Source organism: Phocoena phocoena, chromosome 15 (genome assembly GCF_963924675.1).
Source record: "Phocoena phocoena chromosome 15, mPhoPho1.1, whole genome shotgun sequence".
Taxonomy (NCBI): Eukaryota; Metazoa; Chordata; class Mammalia; order Artiodactyla; family Phocoenidae; genus Phocoena; species Phocoena phocoena.
This window is the reverse complement of record NC_089233.1, coordinates 1873804-1891153: the sequence shown is the minus strand read 5'-3', so window position 1 is coordinate 1891153 and position 17350 is coordinate 1873804. Positions and strand designations below refer to the sequence as shown.

The window sequence follows — 17350 nt, the reverse complement described above, 5'->3', positions numbered from 1 at the left end:
CCCGCAACAGTTGTCAGAAGAAGTGGCACATCTCTGGGCACGTGGTCTGGTAGGTGGTGGCCACCCGGAACTTTCAGGGAGACGCCCACGCCAAGTTCCAAGGGTCAGAGTGCGGTTAGCGCCGCAGAAAGGGGCCCTTTCTGTGGGCTTGGGGTCGGGGGAGGCGGGGGACCTTGTAGGTTGCAACAAGACCCCCTTTGCCCCCCTTCGAGCAGAGGACCCACGTTGGGGCCTTGCAATCTGAGTTCGCCGTAGCAGAGCACCGAGCCCCAGGCCGCAGGAGACGGGTACCTCCTCTGTGAGGTCGGGTGCGGCCCGAGGACGGCCCTCGGGGTACCTGGGACCCCGCCCCGCCCCCCGGCTGCCTCGTGAGGCTGCGGTTAGGGCTGGGGGTGCGGGGTCCACGTGCAGACGGATCGCCTTCCGCTTCCCGAGACACCGTCCCTTCCGCCCACAGCCGGGCCCGAGAGGCGCACCAGCCGTGCTGGACGAGACGCGGCAGCCGTGCTAATTGTCCTCTGCCTTCCAGCGCCGCGGGGACGCCTCGGCCCTGGACGGTTTGCGAGCGCTCAGCTTCCGCCTGAGGGAGGAGAACTTGTCGCCCAGGACTCGGCGCAGCCCCGCGCCGTCTCGGCCGCAGGGCGGGTCCTGCCGGGGGGCCGGGAGCTGCCCCGTGAACAGGTCCCAGCGGGCCAGGGCGTCCACGGCACCGTCCACCCGCGCCAGCTCCTCCTCAGTCACGTCCCTCTCCAGGGCCTGGATGCAGGCCGCCAGCCAGCGCCCGTGCTCCGCCAGGGCCTCCCCCGGGCTCTCCGCGGCCTCCAGGGAGCCCAGCCCGTCCTCAGGCTCCAGCTCCGGGCCCGCGGGGAAGGCGTGGCTCCAGGCGTCCGGGGACAGGGGCTCTGACAGGCCGCTGCCAGGCTCCGAGTCGCTCTCGGCGCACAGGCCCGAGTCCGCGCTGCAGGGCAGGGTGTCCTCCGACACGGACGGCTCCCCGGCCGCCGGCCCAGGCCGCGTCCCCGCCGCCTCTAGCGTCCAGGTGTACAGTCTCTACGAGGGAGAGACGCAGGCTGAGTCGGCCTGTCCGGCCCCTTCCCTCGCCAGGGAGCCGCCAGGAGACCCAGCCCCTCTCCCGCGGGGACCCCACTGTGCCCACGACCCAGGGCGAGTGGCAGTCTGGTGCCAAAGGGGCCCTCGGAATGGGGCCTCTAAAGACAGCGAACTTGCAGGAGCTTTGCAAGCCTGACCGTTATTCGTGGATAAATTAAGCTGACTTGTCAACACTGTTCAAAGCAAAGGGAATCATGGCTTTCCTACATCCCACTAGCACCTCTGCACGTGGTGCATCCGGGCATCAGAGACGCCCGCGGTCAGCTACTGCCCACCTCCTCGCCACTCTCCTTCCGTGATGGCTCAGAACCGGCCGTGGTGGAGTCGTCACACAATGGAAACTGGCAGATACGCCCAATCGAGGATTTTTCTTTAGAGGGCGCTTACCAGCACACCGCTGACTGATGGGAACAGATCCAGAACAGGCCCAGGGCGCCCCGCCTCGAGGTTAGGAGTCGCGGGAAGGCATGCGTCAGGGGAGGGGGACGAAGGGCCTGAAAGTTCGGATCCGACAGGCGAGCAAGATCCCGAGAAAGGAAGTGGTGAGAAACCCCAGACCTTCTGCAGGCCGCGGCTGGCCCGCTTCACCTTACACGCACACGAGGATAATGGGCAGCTTACCGCCGAGCCCCCAGCCCTGCACTAGGTGGGGCGGGCGCTCTGGAGACGGTGACGCCCTCGCCCGGCGCATCTTTCTGAGCGCCGTCAGCCAGTCGGCAGCAGAGGCGCCTCCCTACGGGGGCGCTGCCTCTGGGTCCCCTCTGCAGCGAGGCAGGCCACCGCCTCAGCGCCCCTCGACGCGCTGTTTACCCCAGAGACATTCAGGGGAGACCCAGGCCGGGAGGCAGCTGTGACCTGGACATGCCCAGCCCCGTGTTCAGGGGTCCCCAGCCTGGGGTCCCCGACCAGCAGCAGCCTGGGAGCCCGTTAGAAACGCAGAGCCAACCCCTCCACAAGCACCGGATCATAAACTCCTGCCTGTCCAAGAGCCTCTCCCCCGAGTCCAGCCCCCGGACCCAGTGGGCTCCAGCAGCTGACCATCTCCTAGAGGAGGACGGGCTTCCCAGAACCTCAGACACAACGGGATTCACTTAAAGCGTCTGGCTTAAAACTCTGGGTCTTAAAGTTGAGCCCAAGCTGTTTCGTTGGTGGGCCTATGCCTTCATTTGAACAAAAAACGTCTTTAACTTGGTATTTTCATCCAAAGGTGGAGTTAAAGAAGAAATTACCACTCTTCCAAAAGACTGAAGAGGAGGGAACACTCCCAAAGACATTCTATGAAGCCACCATCACCCTGATACCAGAAACAGAGATACCACCAGAAAAGAAAATTACACGCCAATATCTTCGATGACTATAGATGCAAAAATTCTCAACAAAATATTAGCAAACCAAATCCAACAGATTTTTAAAAGTTCATACACCACGACCAAGTGGTATTCATCCCAAGTTCACAGGGATGGTTCAGTATATGCAAATCAATCACTGTGACGCACACTTTAACAAGAGAAGACGAAAACCACGCGCTCTTATCAACAAACGCAGAAAAGCATTTGATGAAATTCAACATTAGGATAAAAACTCTTACCGAAGTGGGTAGAGAGGGAACATATCTCCGCATAATAAAAGCCACTTATGACAAACCCACAGCCAACATAATACTCAACAGTGAAAAGCTGAAAGCCTTCCCACTGAAATCTGGAACGAGACAAGGATGCCCACTCACACCACTTCTATCCGATATCGTATTGGAAGTCCTAGCCACGGCAATCAGACAAGGAAAAGAAATAAAAGGTATCCGAATTGGAAGGGAAGAGGTAAGACTGTCACTCTCTGTAGATGACATGATACTATAAATAGAAAACCCTAAAGACTCCACACAAACGCTACTAGAAGTGGTTGCATTTCTTTACACTAGCAATGAAATATCAGAAAGGGAATGTAAAAAAGAAAATACCTTTTAAAATTGCACCAAAAAATTGAAATACCAAGGAGGTGAAAGTCTTATATGCTGAGATCTATAAAACATTAATAAAGGAAACTAAAGATGATTCAAAGAAATGGAAAGATATCCCATGCATTTGGATTGGAAGAATTAATATTGTTAAAATGGCAATAGTACCCAAAGCAATCTACAGATTTAATGTGATCCCGGTCAAATTACCCATGACATTTTTCACAGAACTAGAACAAATAATCCAAAATTTTATATGGAACCATAAAAGACCCAGAATTGCCACAGCAATCCTGAGGGGGGGTGGGGGGAAGCAGGAGGCATAACCCTCCCAGACTTCAGACAACACTACAAAGCTACAGTAATCAAAACAGTGTCGTACTGGCACAAAAACAGCCATATGGATCAATGGAACAGAAGAGAGAGCCAAGAAATAAACCCACACACCTAAGGTGAATTAATCTTCGACAAAGGATACAAGAATATAAAATGGGAAGAAGATAGCCTCTTTGGGAGGTGGTGCCGGGAAAGCTGGACAGCTGCATGGAAATCAAGGAAATTAGAACACACCCTCACACCATGCATAAAAAGAAACTCAAAAGGGCTTAAAGAGTTAAACATAATACATGACACCATAAAACTAGAAGAGAGCATAGCCAAAACATTCTCTGACACAAATCATACAAATGTTTTCTTAGGTCAGTCTCCCAAGGCAATAGAAATAAAAACAAAAATAAATAAATGGGACCTAATCAAACTTACAAGCTTTTGCACAGCAAAGGAAACCATAAATCAAACGAAAAGACAACCTATGAAATGGGAGAAAGTTTTTGCAAATGAGGCGACCGACAAGGGCTTAATCTCCAAAATATACAAACAGGGCTTCCCTGGTGGCGCAGTGGTTGGGAGTCCGCCTGTCGATGCAGGGCACGCGGGTTCGTGCCCCGGTCTGGGAGGATCCCGAATGCCGCGGAGCGGCTGGGCCCGTGAGCCATGGCCGCTGGGCCTGCATGTCCGGAGCCTGTGCTCCGTGGCGGGAGAGGCCGCAGCGGTGAGAGGCCTGCGTACCACAAAATATACAAGCAGCTCATACAACTCAATAACAAAAAAAACAAACCACCGGATCAAAAACTGGGCAGAAGACCTAAATAGACATTTCTCCTAAGAAGACATACAGATGGCCAATAGGCACATAAAAAGATGCTCAACATCACTAATTATTAGAGAAATGCAAATCAAAACTACAAGGAGGTTTCACCATACACCGGTCAGAATGGCCATCATTAAAAAGTCTACAAATAACAAATGCTGGAGAGGGTGTGGAGAAAAAGGAACCCTCCTACACTGTTGGTGGGAAGGTAAACTGGTGTAGCTACTATAGAAAACAGTATGGAACTTCCTCAGAAAACTAAAAATAGAATTACCATATGATCCAGCAATTCCACTGCTGGGCATATATCCAGACAAAACTCTAATCCAAAAAGATACATGCACCCCTATGTTCACGGCAGCACTATTTACAAAAGCCAAGACATAGAAACAACCTAAATGTCCATTGACAGATGAATGGATAAAGAAGATGTGGTACATATATACAATAGAATACTACTCAGCCATAAAGAAGAATGAAATAATGCCAATTGTAGCAACATGGATGCAACTAGAGATTATCATACTAAGTGAAGGAAGTCAAGAAAGACAAATACCATATGATATCACTTCTATGTGGAATCTAAAAAATGACACAAATGACCATATCTACAAAACAGAAACAGACTCACAGACGTAGAGAACGGACTTGTGGTTGCCAAGGGGGAGGGGGGTGGGAGAGGGATGGATGGGGAGTTCGGAACTAGTACATATAGAATGGATAAACAACAAGGTCCTACTGTATAGCACAGAGAACTATATCCAATATCCTGGGACAAACCGTAATGGAAAAGAATATACAAAAGAATATGTATGTGTGTATATATATGTGTGTGTGTGTGTGTGTGTGTGTGTGTGTATAACTGAGTCACTTTGCTGTACAGCAATCAACATTGTAAATCAAAACTATACTTCAATTAAAAAATAATAAAAGATTTTTAAAAAGAGAAAATAACCACTACCTGCCTTTGAACTGTGAACTCAGAGTAAAGTTTCTGAGTTTGCAAACGAACTTCTCCGTTGGATAAGGTTTCTCCCTGCAGTGGAGCAGACGGACCCGGTTCCCTAGGGTCCCTCTTGGGCCCTGCTCCCCGGCAGTGCCTCGTGCGGACAGCAGAGGGCAGCATCGCCGCGCTGGCTCAGCCCCCGCGCAGGGCGGGGCCGGATTAAGAGCAGCGCCCGCCTTTCCACAGTGATTCTTGGTTAGTCTGGTTCCGCCTCCTCCTCCGGAGGGGCTGTGAACCAATTAGGGAGAAAGTGATGCTGGGGAAGGCCCCTTGGTGATGCCAGAACCGGCCCGAGTACAGGAAGCTCTAGGACAGGGTCTAGTACACGGTCAGTGCCCGGTATTGCCTGGGAAATAAAAGCCGTGCGCCCCTGTGGTGACAGCCACCGGCACTGGGCCAGGCGCCTGGCGGGGGACTCAGCCAGACCCACGAGACCCGCAGACCTGTTCACCCCTCCCCCTGCCCGCGACTCACCTTGTACCTGTCCACGAGCTTGAAGCCCAGGATGTGCTGCAGCTTCCGAAGGCAGATGGGGCAGAGGTCCGGGGGCCGCCGCAGGGCCTCGTCCAGGCTGAGGGTGCCCTGCATGAGGCAGCGGAGCCAGCGGCAGTTCCCCAGGCCCAGGAGGTGGCAGAGCTCGTGGCACGTGACCTGAGGGAGAAGGTCCCCACCGCCTTGCATCCTGGAGCCCGCCACCCGCCGATCCCCGGGACCCCTGGGTGCGGGGAGAAAGGCAAGCTGGTGTGGTCAGCTCTGGGGGCCTCAGAGCATGGAGGTTTGGGTGTCAGATGAGGGCTCAAATCCCAACCCTGCCACTTGAGAGCTGTGTGACCTTGGACAAAGCACTGGGCGTTTCTGAGCCTAAGTGGCCATAGTCCCTAAAGTGAAGGATGGTCGTCAGCACCGTGAGGACTGGACAGCGTAACTGGCTGGACCCAGGGCTCGATGGCTGTCCACTCACGCCCTGCTGTCTGATTCCACACCCTAGCATCTTCCTGGAGCTCGCCAGAACCCCCAGCAGCCCCTCCTCTTCCTGTCCCCCGTCTCCTCCCGCCACCTGGGCAGCACCCCAACACCCACCTTGCAGCACTGGACCATCCCCAGGGCGCTGAAGCACACGGTCCGGCCTCTGTCCTGCAGGGGTGCCTCGGGGGCCAGGTCAGGGGTGCTGGGCCCCCGCTGCAGGGATTCCCCCGAGAACCGCGCAAAGCTGCAGACGCCCACTTCTGGGGAGAGGCAGAGAAGCGGAGGCACCAGGAGTGGCCTCAGCTCAGGGAGCCCACGGGCAAAGCCACCCTCCTCAGGATGCACAGGTCCTAAAGGCCCCGCCCTGCCAGCGCGTTTGCCAAGCAGACAGCCCCTGGCCCAGGAGGGGTGAGAACTGGGGCTGCAGGTTCAAGAGAGCATTTCCATATATGCCCATTCTCTCCCCCAGGAGGGGTTCTGGGAGAAGCAGCGAGGGGATGACATCCCCACGTGTTCCAGGCCCTGTACCCAAGCCTCAGGGCTCAGGCAGGAGGCCCCCAGGTGCCGGCTCACCATGCCCTGGAAGGAACGTGCCGAAGGTGAAGGTCCAGGCCTCTCGGGGGTACAGGTCGGACAGCGTGAGGCCCAGCACGCATAATGCATCGCCCGGCTTGCTGCTCTTCAGGAAAGACAGGATGCCGTCTGCGGGGACAGGGCCAGAGGGGGCAGTGAGGAGGCGGCTGGTGCCCCTCTCCGGGCCCATCCCCCTCTTCCTCTGCCTGGGACCAACTCATCCCACAGTCGGACGCAAGCTAGCGACATTCCGTGAAAAACTCAGACTGAGGCCGAAAACTCAGCGGCCAAGCTGCACCATGTGAAGCGGGGGCTCCGGGCCTGGGCCTCGCGGGGAAGAAAGAGCTCAGGCTTGGAAAGGGTAGTCCAAGTGGGGACACCAAAAAGGCCGCCGGGCCAATGAGACCGGTGTTCGTGGGAAGAGCCGTTGCAGCCACGGGCAGCTGATTGATGGCCCCAGAGACGTGGCATCTCATCCCCGGGACCTGTGCGTGTGTTCCTCACCTGGCAGAAGCAAGCAGATGGGATTAAATTAAAGGTCTCCCAGTGGGAAGGTGATTCTGGATTACCCAGCTGGACCCGGTGGAATCACCAGGGTCCTCCCGAGAGGAGGCAGGAGGGTCAGAGAGAGCTGAAGGGGCCATAGCGCAGGCTCTGGAGGAGGAGGGGCTGCAAGGTCACATTTCACCTGAAATGTGACCTTACTTGGGGACAGGGTTTGCAGAGATAATCAAGTTAAGGTGAGGTCAGTAGGGTGGGCCTAATCCAATTCGCCTGGGGTCCTTCCAAGAGGAGAAGCGACACAAGCTACGTGATGATGGAGGCCGAGGCTGGACCAAGGACCACCGGCCGCCACCAGGGGTGGAGGAGGTGAGGAAGGGTTCCCCGGAGCGTTCATAGGGGACAGGGCCGGCCAACACCTTGGTCTCAGAATTCTGGCCTCTGGACCGCGAGATAATACACTTCTGTGTTCTAAGCCACCCAGTTTGTGGTGCTTCGTTACAGCGGCCGCAGGAAACGAACACAGCCATCTGAACCACGTAATCTGACCACAGGAATCCAACCTCTCATGGCCTCTGCACGCCACCTGCTGGGTGAGCCCTCCCGGGCCCCCTTCCTTCCAGTGGCCCACGAAGCCTAGGGCGGGGGAAAGAGCAGTCCTTTCAGCAGTGAGCAGAGATGGACACCCGGACCCCGGCACCACAGCCCCTGGGGCAGCTGGACAGATGCTGGGTTTCCCCCGAGTCACGCGGAAGCAACGGCAGGCGTGGTGGCGCCGCAGGGGGCAGGAGCGGCGGGGCCCAGGCCGGCCATTGCTCCTCGGGCCCTGCTCAGACCCTCGGGGGGGCGGGGGAGGGCTGTGCCCAGCGAGGGACCGAGGCTGCAGTCTGGGACAGAGAAAGGGGCACGCCACCGTCGGGACGGCACCCACCGGCCAGTAGTCCCTGTCAGCCCCAGAAACTCAACGCCGGCTGTAACAGCACACTGCCTGCCACTACAAGATAACCAAACAAGCCGAGTGACACACAAAGAACAGCTTCTGAAGGCATTGAAGATGGGGGATGGGTGGCTACAGGAGGGCACGGAGGAAGGCTTGGGGGGGGCGAGGCAAGCTGTTCTACACACTCTTATGGTGATGGCTACGTGATGTGTGTGTGTGTGTGTGTGTGTGTCAGGACTCAGAACGGTTACACCCAGAAGGAATAATTTCTCTATATGTAAATTATGCCTCAATAAACAGGACTTTTAAACACCAGAGACCTACTGAGAAACTAGAAACAGGGAGAAGAGTAGAATCCCAAAAGATAAAGCTGAGCTGTTTCTGAGACGGTGGATGGGAAGGTGACCCTGATGACACAGCCCCTGCTCCGCCTGCTACCCCAAAGGGCCGCACCCAGGGAGAGGAAGGCTGTACTCCTGGGGTCATCAGGGTGGCCCAGACCGTCAGCTCCCTTAGATGCCTGGCCAAGGAGAAATAAAATCCTCTCTCAGAAAAACTACAGCATCCCAGGCCACAAATTCTTCTTAAAGTTAAACTAATTTTTCACATAAGACGTCCAGCTAACAATCAAAAATAAGACACACAATGAGGCAAAATAACCAAGACAGAATTAGCAGAAAGAGCAACACGGGTGCTCGAAATGCTGGACTCACAGACACAGATTATAAAGCAGCTATGCTCATAGATATAAATGCTAAATGTAATTTTAGCCGGGAATTGGGAATGATGAAAAAAGTGACACTGGGACTTCCCTGGCAGTCCAGTGGTTAAGACTCTGAGCCCCCAACGCAGGGGGCCCAGGTTCCATCCCTGGCCAGGGAACTAGATCCCACATGCATGCCGCAACTAAGAGTTCACATGCCATAACTAAGGAGCCCGTGTGCTGCAACTAAGGAGCCCTCGAGCCACGATTAAGGAGCCCGCCTGCTGCAACTAAGACCTGGCACAACCAAATAAATAAACAAATAAATTAAAAAAAATTTTTTTTTAAGTGACACTGCTTCATCAAAAAGAATAAAATACCTAGGAATAAACCTACCTAAGGAAGCAGAAAACCTGTACTCGGAAAACTATAAGACACTGATGAAAGATCCTGGGACAAGATGACAGAGTAGAAGGACCTTGAGCTCACCTCTCACGAGCGCACCAAGAAATCACAACTAACTGCTGAACGACCATCAGTAAAAAAGATTGGAACCTACCAAAAAAGATATTCCATATCCAAAGACATAAAGAAGAAACCCAAAGAGACAGTAGAAGGAGCACATTCACAATATAATCAAATCCCATACCCCACAGGTGGGTGACCCGCAGACTGGAGAACAATTATATCACAGAAGTTCTCCCACAGGAGTGAGAGTTCTGAGCCCCACACCAGTCTCCCCAGTCTAGGGGTCCGGCGTTGGGAGGAGGAGCCCCAGAGCATCTGGCTTTGAAGGCCAGTGGGGCTTGAGCGCAGGAGCTCCACAGGACTGGGGAAACAGAGATTCCTTCCTCTCTTGGAGGATGCACACAAGGTTTTGTGTGTACCAGGACCCAGGGTAAAAGCAGTGACTTCATAGGAACCTGGGCTAGGCCAACCTGCTGGTCTTGGTGGGTTTCCTGGGGAGGCCAGGGGCAGCTATGGCTCACTGTGGGTCCAAGGACACTGGTGGTGGAGATACTGGGGGATATTCATCAGTGTGAGCCCTCCTGGAGGCTGCCATGTTAGCCACCCATCGACATGCTCCACCCATCGACATGCTCCAGAGTTGGGGCGCCTCAGGTAAAACAACCAACAGGGCGAGAACACAACCCACCCATCAGCAAACCGGCTTCCAAAGACTTGCTGAGTCCACGGCCACCTCTAGACACACCCCTTGACACGGCCCTGCTCACCAGAGGACCAGGACCCAGCTCCATCCACCAGTGCGCAGGCACCAGCCACTCCCACCAGAAGCCTGCACAAAATTGATAAACCTTTAGCCAGACTCATCAAGAAAAAAAGGGAGAGTGCCCAGATCAATAAAATTAGAAATGAAAAAGAAGTTACAACCAACACCACAGAAATACAAAGAACCATACACAAAAATCTGTTTCATTCCTATACAGTAACAATGAAAGCTCAGAAAGAGAAATTAAGGAAACAATCCCATTTGCCATAGCATCAAAAAGAATAAAATACCTAGGAATAAACCTACCTAAGGAGGCAAAAGACCTATACTCTGAAAACTATAAGATGCTGATGAAAGAAATCAAAGATGACACTGACAGAAAAACATACCATGTTCTTGGATCAGAAAAATCGATATGGTCAAAATGACCATACTACCCAAAGCAGCCTACAGATTCAATGCAATCCCTATCAAATTACCAAAGACATTTTTCACAGAACTAGAAAAAATTTTTTTAATTTTTATGGAATCACGAAGGACCCTGAACAGCCAAAGCAATCTTACGAAAGAAAAACAGAGCTGGAGGAATCAGGCTCCCTGACTTCAGACTATACTACAAAGCTACAGTAATCAAAACAGCATGGTTCTAACAAAAAAACAGAAATGTAAGAACAGATACTATAGAATTCCTAGAGGAAAGCATAAATCATAGCAGTATTTTTTTGGATCTGTCTCCTAAGGCAAAGAAAACAAAAGCAAACATAAACAAACAGGGCCTAATTAAACTTAAAAGTTTTGCAGAGCAAAGAAAACCATACACAAAACGAAAAGACAACCTACAGAATGGGAGAAAATATTTGCAAATTATGCAACTGACAAGACATTAATCTCCAAATAGTTCACACAAATAGTTCATAGAGCTCAATATAAAAGAAAAAGAACCCAATGGAAAAATGGGCAGAAGATCTAAATAGACATTTCTCCAAAGAAAACATACAGATGGCCAAAAGGCACATGAAAAGATGCTCAACATCACTAATTATTAGAGAAATGCAAATCAAAACTACAATGAAGTATCACCTCACCAGTCAGAATGGCCATCATCAAGAAGTCTACAAATAATAAATGCTGGAGAGGGTGTGAAGAAAAAGGAACCCTCCTACACTGTTGGTGGGAATGTAAACTGGTGCATCTCCTATGGAAAACATGGAGCTTCCTTAACAAACTAAAAATAGAGCTATCATATGATCCTACATTCCCACTCCTGGGCATGTATCCAGAGAAAACCGTAATTTGAAAGGATACATGCACTCCACTGTTCATTGCAGCACTATTTACAATAGCCGACATGGAAGCAACATAAATGTCCATCAACAGATGAATGGATAAAGAAAGGAGATGTGGTATATTCATACATGGAATATTATTCAGCCATAAGAAAGAATGAAATAATACCATTCCAGCAACATGGATGGACCTACAGATTATCATACTAAGTGAAGTAAATCAGAGAAAGACAAATATCATATGATATTGCTTATATGTGGAATCTTAAAAAAAATGATACAAATGAACTTATATACAAAACAGAAACATAGAAAACAAACTTATGGTTACCAAAGGGGAAGGGTGGGAGGGATAAATTAGGAGTTTGAGATTAACATATACACTCTACTATATATAAAGTAAGTAACCAAAAAGGACCTGCTGTATAGCCCAGGGAACTATACTCAATATTTTGTAATAAGTTATAAGGAAAAAGAATCTGAAAAAAATAGATAGATATGTATGTATAAATGAATCACTTTGTTTTTTACCTGAAACTAACACAACATTGTAAATCAACTATACTTCAATTAAAAAAAAAAAAAACTGAGAGAATAATGAAGCCAAAAATAAAAATAAATAGATAAATGTTAAACTACTCTCACGTTCCTGGAATAAATACAAGTGAATTGTAATGTATTTTACATATTTCTAGATTTGATTTGCTAATACTTTACATTAGAGTTCTTATTATATGAGAAATTGGTTTCCAATTTCCTTACTAATAATGTCTGTAAAATGTTGGTATCAATATCTTGCTGTTCATATTGAAAAGAATGCAAAGTGTTTCTACTTTGTCTCTCTTTCGGAAGAACAAAAAAGGCACTGACGAAAGAAATTGAAGATGACACAAACAGATGGAAAGATATAACCATGTTCTTGGATTGGAAAAATCAATATTGTTAAAATGACCATACTTACCCAAAGCAATCTACAGATTCAAAGCAATCCCTATCAAATTACCAATGGCATTTTTTTCACAGTACTGGAACAAATAATTTTAGAATTTGTATGGAAACAAAAAAAACTCCAAACAGCCAAAGCCATCTTGAGAAAGAAAAACAGAGCTGGAGGTATCACACTCCCTGAATTCAGGCTATATTACAAAGCTACAGTAATCAAAACAGTATGGGGGACTTCCCTGGTGGTGCAGTGGTTAAGAATCCGCCTGCCAGTGCAGGGGACCACAAGTTCGAGCCCTAGTCTGGGAAGATCCCACATGCCGCAGAGCAACTAAGCCCATGCACCACAACTACTGAGACTGCACTCTAAAGCCTGCGAGCCACAACTACTGAGCCTGTGTGCCACAACTGCTGAAGCCCATATGCCTAAAGCCTGTGCTCAGCAACAAGAGAAGCCACCACAGTGAGAAGCACACGCAAGCGAAGAGTGGCCCCCATGTGCTGCAAATAGAGAAAGCCCGTGCGCAGCAACAAAGACCCAACGCAGCCATAAATAAATAAATAAATAAATAAAACAGTATGGTACTGGCACAAAAACAGAAATATAGATCAATGATACAAGATAGAAAGCCCAGAAATAGACCCATGTACTTATGGTCAATTAATCTATGACAAATGAGGCAAGAATATACAATGGAGAAAAGACAGTCTCTTCAATTAGTGGTGCTGGGAAAGCTGGATGGCTACATGTAAAGAATGAAATTAGAACATTCTCTAACACCATATACAAAAATAAACTCGAAATGGATTAAAGACCTAAATGTAAGACTGGATGCTGTAAAACTCCTAGAGGAAAACATAGGCAGAACAATTTGACAGAAATTGTAGCAATATTATTTTGGATCCGCCTCCTGAAACAAAAAAAAGCAAAAATAAACAAACAGGGACTAATTAAACTTAAAAGCTTTTGCTCAGCAAAGGAAACCATTGACAAAATGAAAAGACAACCTACAGAATGGGAGAAAATATTTGCAAATGATATGACCAATAGGGGTTAATATCCAAAATACATAAACAAGTCATACAATTCAACCTCAAAAAAACAAACAATCTGATGAAAAAGTAGGCAGAAGAACTGAATAGACATTTTTCCGAAGAGGAAATGGAGATGACCAGCAGGCACATGAAAAGATGCTCAACATCACTAATCATCAGGGAAATGCAAATCAAAACCACAACGAGGTATCACCTCACACCTCTCAGAATGGCCATCATTAAAAAGAACACAAATAACAAGTGTTGTCTAGGATGTGGAGAAAGGGGAACCCTCGTACACTGTTGGTGAGAACGTAAACTGGTGCAGCCACTGTGGAAAACAGTATGGAGGTTTCTCAAAAAACTAAAAATAGAGCTACCATATGATCTAGCGATCCCACTCCTGGGTATATATCCAAAAAAACCCAAAACATGAGGCCCAGTGTTTGTAGCAGCATTATTTACAGTTTCCAAGATATGGAAGCAACCTAAATGTCCATCGACAGATGAAGGGATAAAGAAGATGTGGTGTATATACATACATATACATACACACACACACACACACACACACACACACACACACACACACACAATGGAATACTACTCAGCCATAAACAAGAATTAAATATTGCCATTTGCAGCAACATGGATGGACTTGGAGAGCATTTTGCTAAGTGAAATAAGTCAGAGAAAGACAAATACTGTATGATATCACTTATATGTGGAATCTAAAAAGATAAAAACAAAAAGAAACACACTCACTGATATAGAGAACAAACTGGTGGTTACCAGTGGGGAGAGGGAAGGGAGGAGGGGCAATATAGGGGGAGGGGAGTAAGAAGTACAAACTATTGGGTGTAAAATAAGCTACAAGCATATATTGTACAACACAGCAAATATAGCCAATATTTTATAACTATAAATGGAGTATAACCTTTAAAAATTATGAATCACCATATTGTATGCCTGTAACTTATATAATATTGTACAGCAATTATACTTCCATAAAAGTTTTAAAAAGTGGCACTGCTCATTTGAAAAAGAATCCACTAAAAACTATAGAACTGAAAAATACAACTGAAATTTGGAACTCTGTCTATGGGTTTAATAGCATATTAGGTGCAGCTAGAGATAGAATTAGTTAACTGGAGGGTGAGAATAAAACTGGGATGAAATACAAGGAAAGGGGAAGAGTGAGGAGGATGGGCACACACCCCACTGGAGTCCTCAACGGGGGAAAGAAGGAGGCAGAGGCAGTACTGGAAGAAAGATAATGGCTGAGAATTTCTCACAACTAATGGAAGACATCAGTCCACTCATCCCAGATCCAACATCAGCCAGAGACAGAGCCCCAGCCCTTTCTTGGGGACCTCCCTACGCTTGAGTCTGGGTCTCCTGTACATCTGAGAGCCCCCAGTTCATCTGTGCCTCTCAACCCAGCCTCATTCTCCAGCTGCCAGTGACCCCCTGGGGAATGATGGGGTCAGAGAGCTTTGTAAAGACAAAAAGCTAGAGGGGCCTTAGAAGGCCGCGGCACCTGCTCTGTGTGCCCTTGAGTTTTCCGGAGGACAGAGGGCTGTGTGGTCCAGTCTCCAGACACTTCTGAGCAGGGAAGGGAACCCTTGCCTCAGTCTTCCTTTTCTAAAGGCTGGGAAATAGATATTCCCTCCCCCAAGAAAAGCAGGGGGATTCCTTCCTTCTCCTAAGCTCCTCCCTCCCACATTTTGCCTCCAAAAAGGGCTTTTTGCCAAGCGGCGGACGCCTGCCCTTGCGCTGACCTGACCTGTGCCCACACCGCACGCACTCACCTGTGTGGAGCTGGAGCCTGTCAGAGTCCTGACTGGGGCGTGATGAGCAGTGGATGGACGCAGCCGCCACCGATGGCAGGCACCTGACCTGCAGGCCCAGGAAGAAGGCCTCTGTGCAGCTCCGCAGCTGGTCCAGGAGCGCCCCGCCTGCCGGCCCCTCGCTCAGATCTGGGGGTGGAGCAGTGCCATCAGGCCCCCTGCCCACTCCTCGGAGCCCCCGCCTGCCTGTGCCCAGCACCCTGGACACGGACCAAGGCTGGAAGCCAGGAGACCTGCGAGAAAGTGGCTGCAGTGTCCCCAGGCCAGCGGCTTGCCCAGGAGGTGATTAGAAATGCAGGTGCCCAGGCCCACCCCAGATGTCTGGAACCAGAACCCGCATTTTAACAAGATGAGCTGTCAGCGGGGAGACAACATGGATGGTTTGGGAGTTTGGAAGCAGAGTCTACAGACAGAGATGGCCAACTGGCCGGGGGCAATGGAACAGGAGGGGTGCCTGCAGGCCTCTGGTCTTCAGGGGCAGGAGGGCGGGTAATGAGCCTGCGTGGGGCAAGGCCTGCCTTGGCATGCAGAGCCAGTGGCCCGCCCGCTCATCCCCGGCACCTGGCCAGCAAGCCCCGGAGAGCCTGGCCGAGGCATCTCAGCCCTTGGTCCATGCACAGCCCCTCACACCTGGTGTCCCCAGTCTGAGTGCTGGAGGACCAGGCAGGAGTTCCCGAGTCCCCGCCAGGCCCTGCCACTGTCTCCAAGTACAGCTTCGGGGTTAAGAGCAGGGCGCTGGGGTCAAATCCTGCCTCTGCCAGTCACCAGCTCTGTGACTTCCCCTCCCAGCCTCAGTGTCCTAACCGATGAAGCGGGGTGACCGTGACCCCAGCACCCTGAACCACAGAGGAAGCAGCCAGTACAGTGCCTAGGACAGTGCTGGCTCCAAAAGATACGGCCGGGACGGTACCGGTGGACGAGGCGGTACCTGCGGGTAGAACAGGGCAGTGAGCCGCCCAAGGGGTCCCGAGGCCCTGGGCTTTCTGAACAGTGTGGAGCTGGGCTGGGGGGAGAGCTGAGTCTCACCCCCGAATCCCAAGCACACCAGCACATCCCCCTTCGTATCAGGTCCTGCCTGGGGTCCGGGCACAGACATCCCCACCTCATGCTAGATCTAGGCCCTCGCCACCCGCCCCGGGGTGTCCTGATGGCCCAGGATGCCACCCTCCAGCTCATCACCACTTGCTGCCCCACGGGCTGCAGGCGCCCATGCCCGCCGGTGCCCACGGGCTGCGGGTACCTATGGGCTGCAGGTAAATGTGCTTCCGAGCCAGGCTCTGCTTCCGGGGCGCCAGGGCAGCGTGGAAGGTCTCGAAGTCCTCGGGAGCCTCAGGGCGGCTGAGGAGCCAGTCGAAAGCCGTGTGGACGAGCAGCGTGCGGAAGAACGTCCTCCGGGGGTTGTAGGCCTCAGCCAGGAAGAGCCTCTCGGCCGGGGAGAAGGTGGACGTGTAGAGCTGCCGCAGGGCCGGGTCGGTGGACAGCAGCGCATCCTTCAGGGCCCGGGGGCCGAAGCTGAACTCCTGGGCCGGCCGGCACTGCAGCATGACGGGCCTGGCCACGCTGGGGAGGCCCCACGGCCGCCCATGCACCGCCCAGGGCCTGGCCACCAGCTCGTCCACGGCCTTCCCTCGGGCTGAGTGCAGTGGCCACGTGGGCTCCCGGCACGTGGACCAGAGGCCGAGGGCCTGCAAGGCCCAGCTCCGCCTGGCGTCGGGCCTCCTGGGCAGCAGCAAGCAGCTCGGACGCCCTCCGGCCCGTCGGCACCTGCAGGGAGACACCCGGCTGAGCCTCCGGCCGTTCTCTCAGGCCTGGGGAAGGGGCTCTGTGGGGAGGAGTGCACCCCCCAGGACACGGCACCTGCACCCAGCCAGGCCGGAAACGCCGTTTTCTCCCCTTCTCGGGGGCCGGGTCTTCAACCGGCACCAAGGGTGGGGAAGCGTCCTCCCTCCCCCAAAGCAGGGATGCGGTTTCCATGGAACCCCGGTGAGGACAGCGCGGACTCGCCCCTTCCCAGCCCTCAGGAGGGAGGGTGCGCTGGCAGTGAGACCCCCACCCTTGTGCTGAGCACCCGCAAAGCCAGAGGCCCCTCCACCAGGACACCAG

General features: G+C 51.6%; 1 protein-coding gene across 2 annotated transcripts; it reads right to left on the bottom strand.

Moving 5' to 3' along the window:
- Positions 1–507: 507 nt before the first annotated feature.
- AMZ1 (archaelysin family metallopeptidase 1) lies at positions 508–16791 on the bottom strand. Of its 2 annotated transcripts, none has more exons than XM_065892941.1 (6): positions 16488–16791; positions 15209–15376; positions 6760–6888; positions 6301–6446; positions 5695–5871; positions 508–1050 (listed from the first exon to the last, which is right to left on the bottom strand). In XM_065892941.1, the coding sequence occupies exons 1-6, from the start codon at positions 16789–16791 to the stop codon at positions 508–510; spliced, it is 1467 nt and encodes a 488-aa protein (XP_065749013.1). The 2 variants fall into 2 exon arrangements, with proteins under 2 accessions (XP_065749013.1, XP_065749014.1); XM_065892942.1 differs by having other exon boundaries at positions 5695–5802.
- Between the last annotated feature and the right edge of the window lie 559 nt (positions 16792–17350).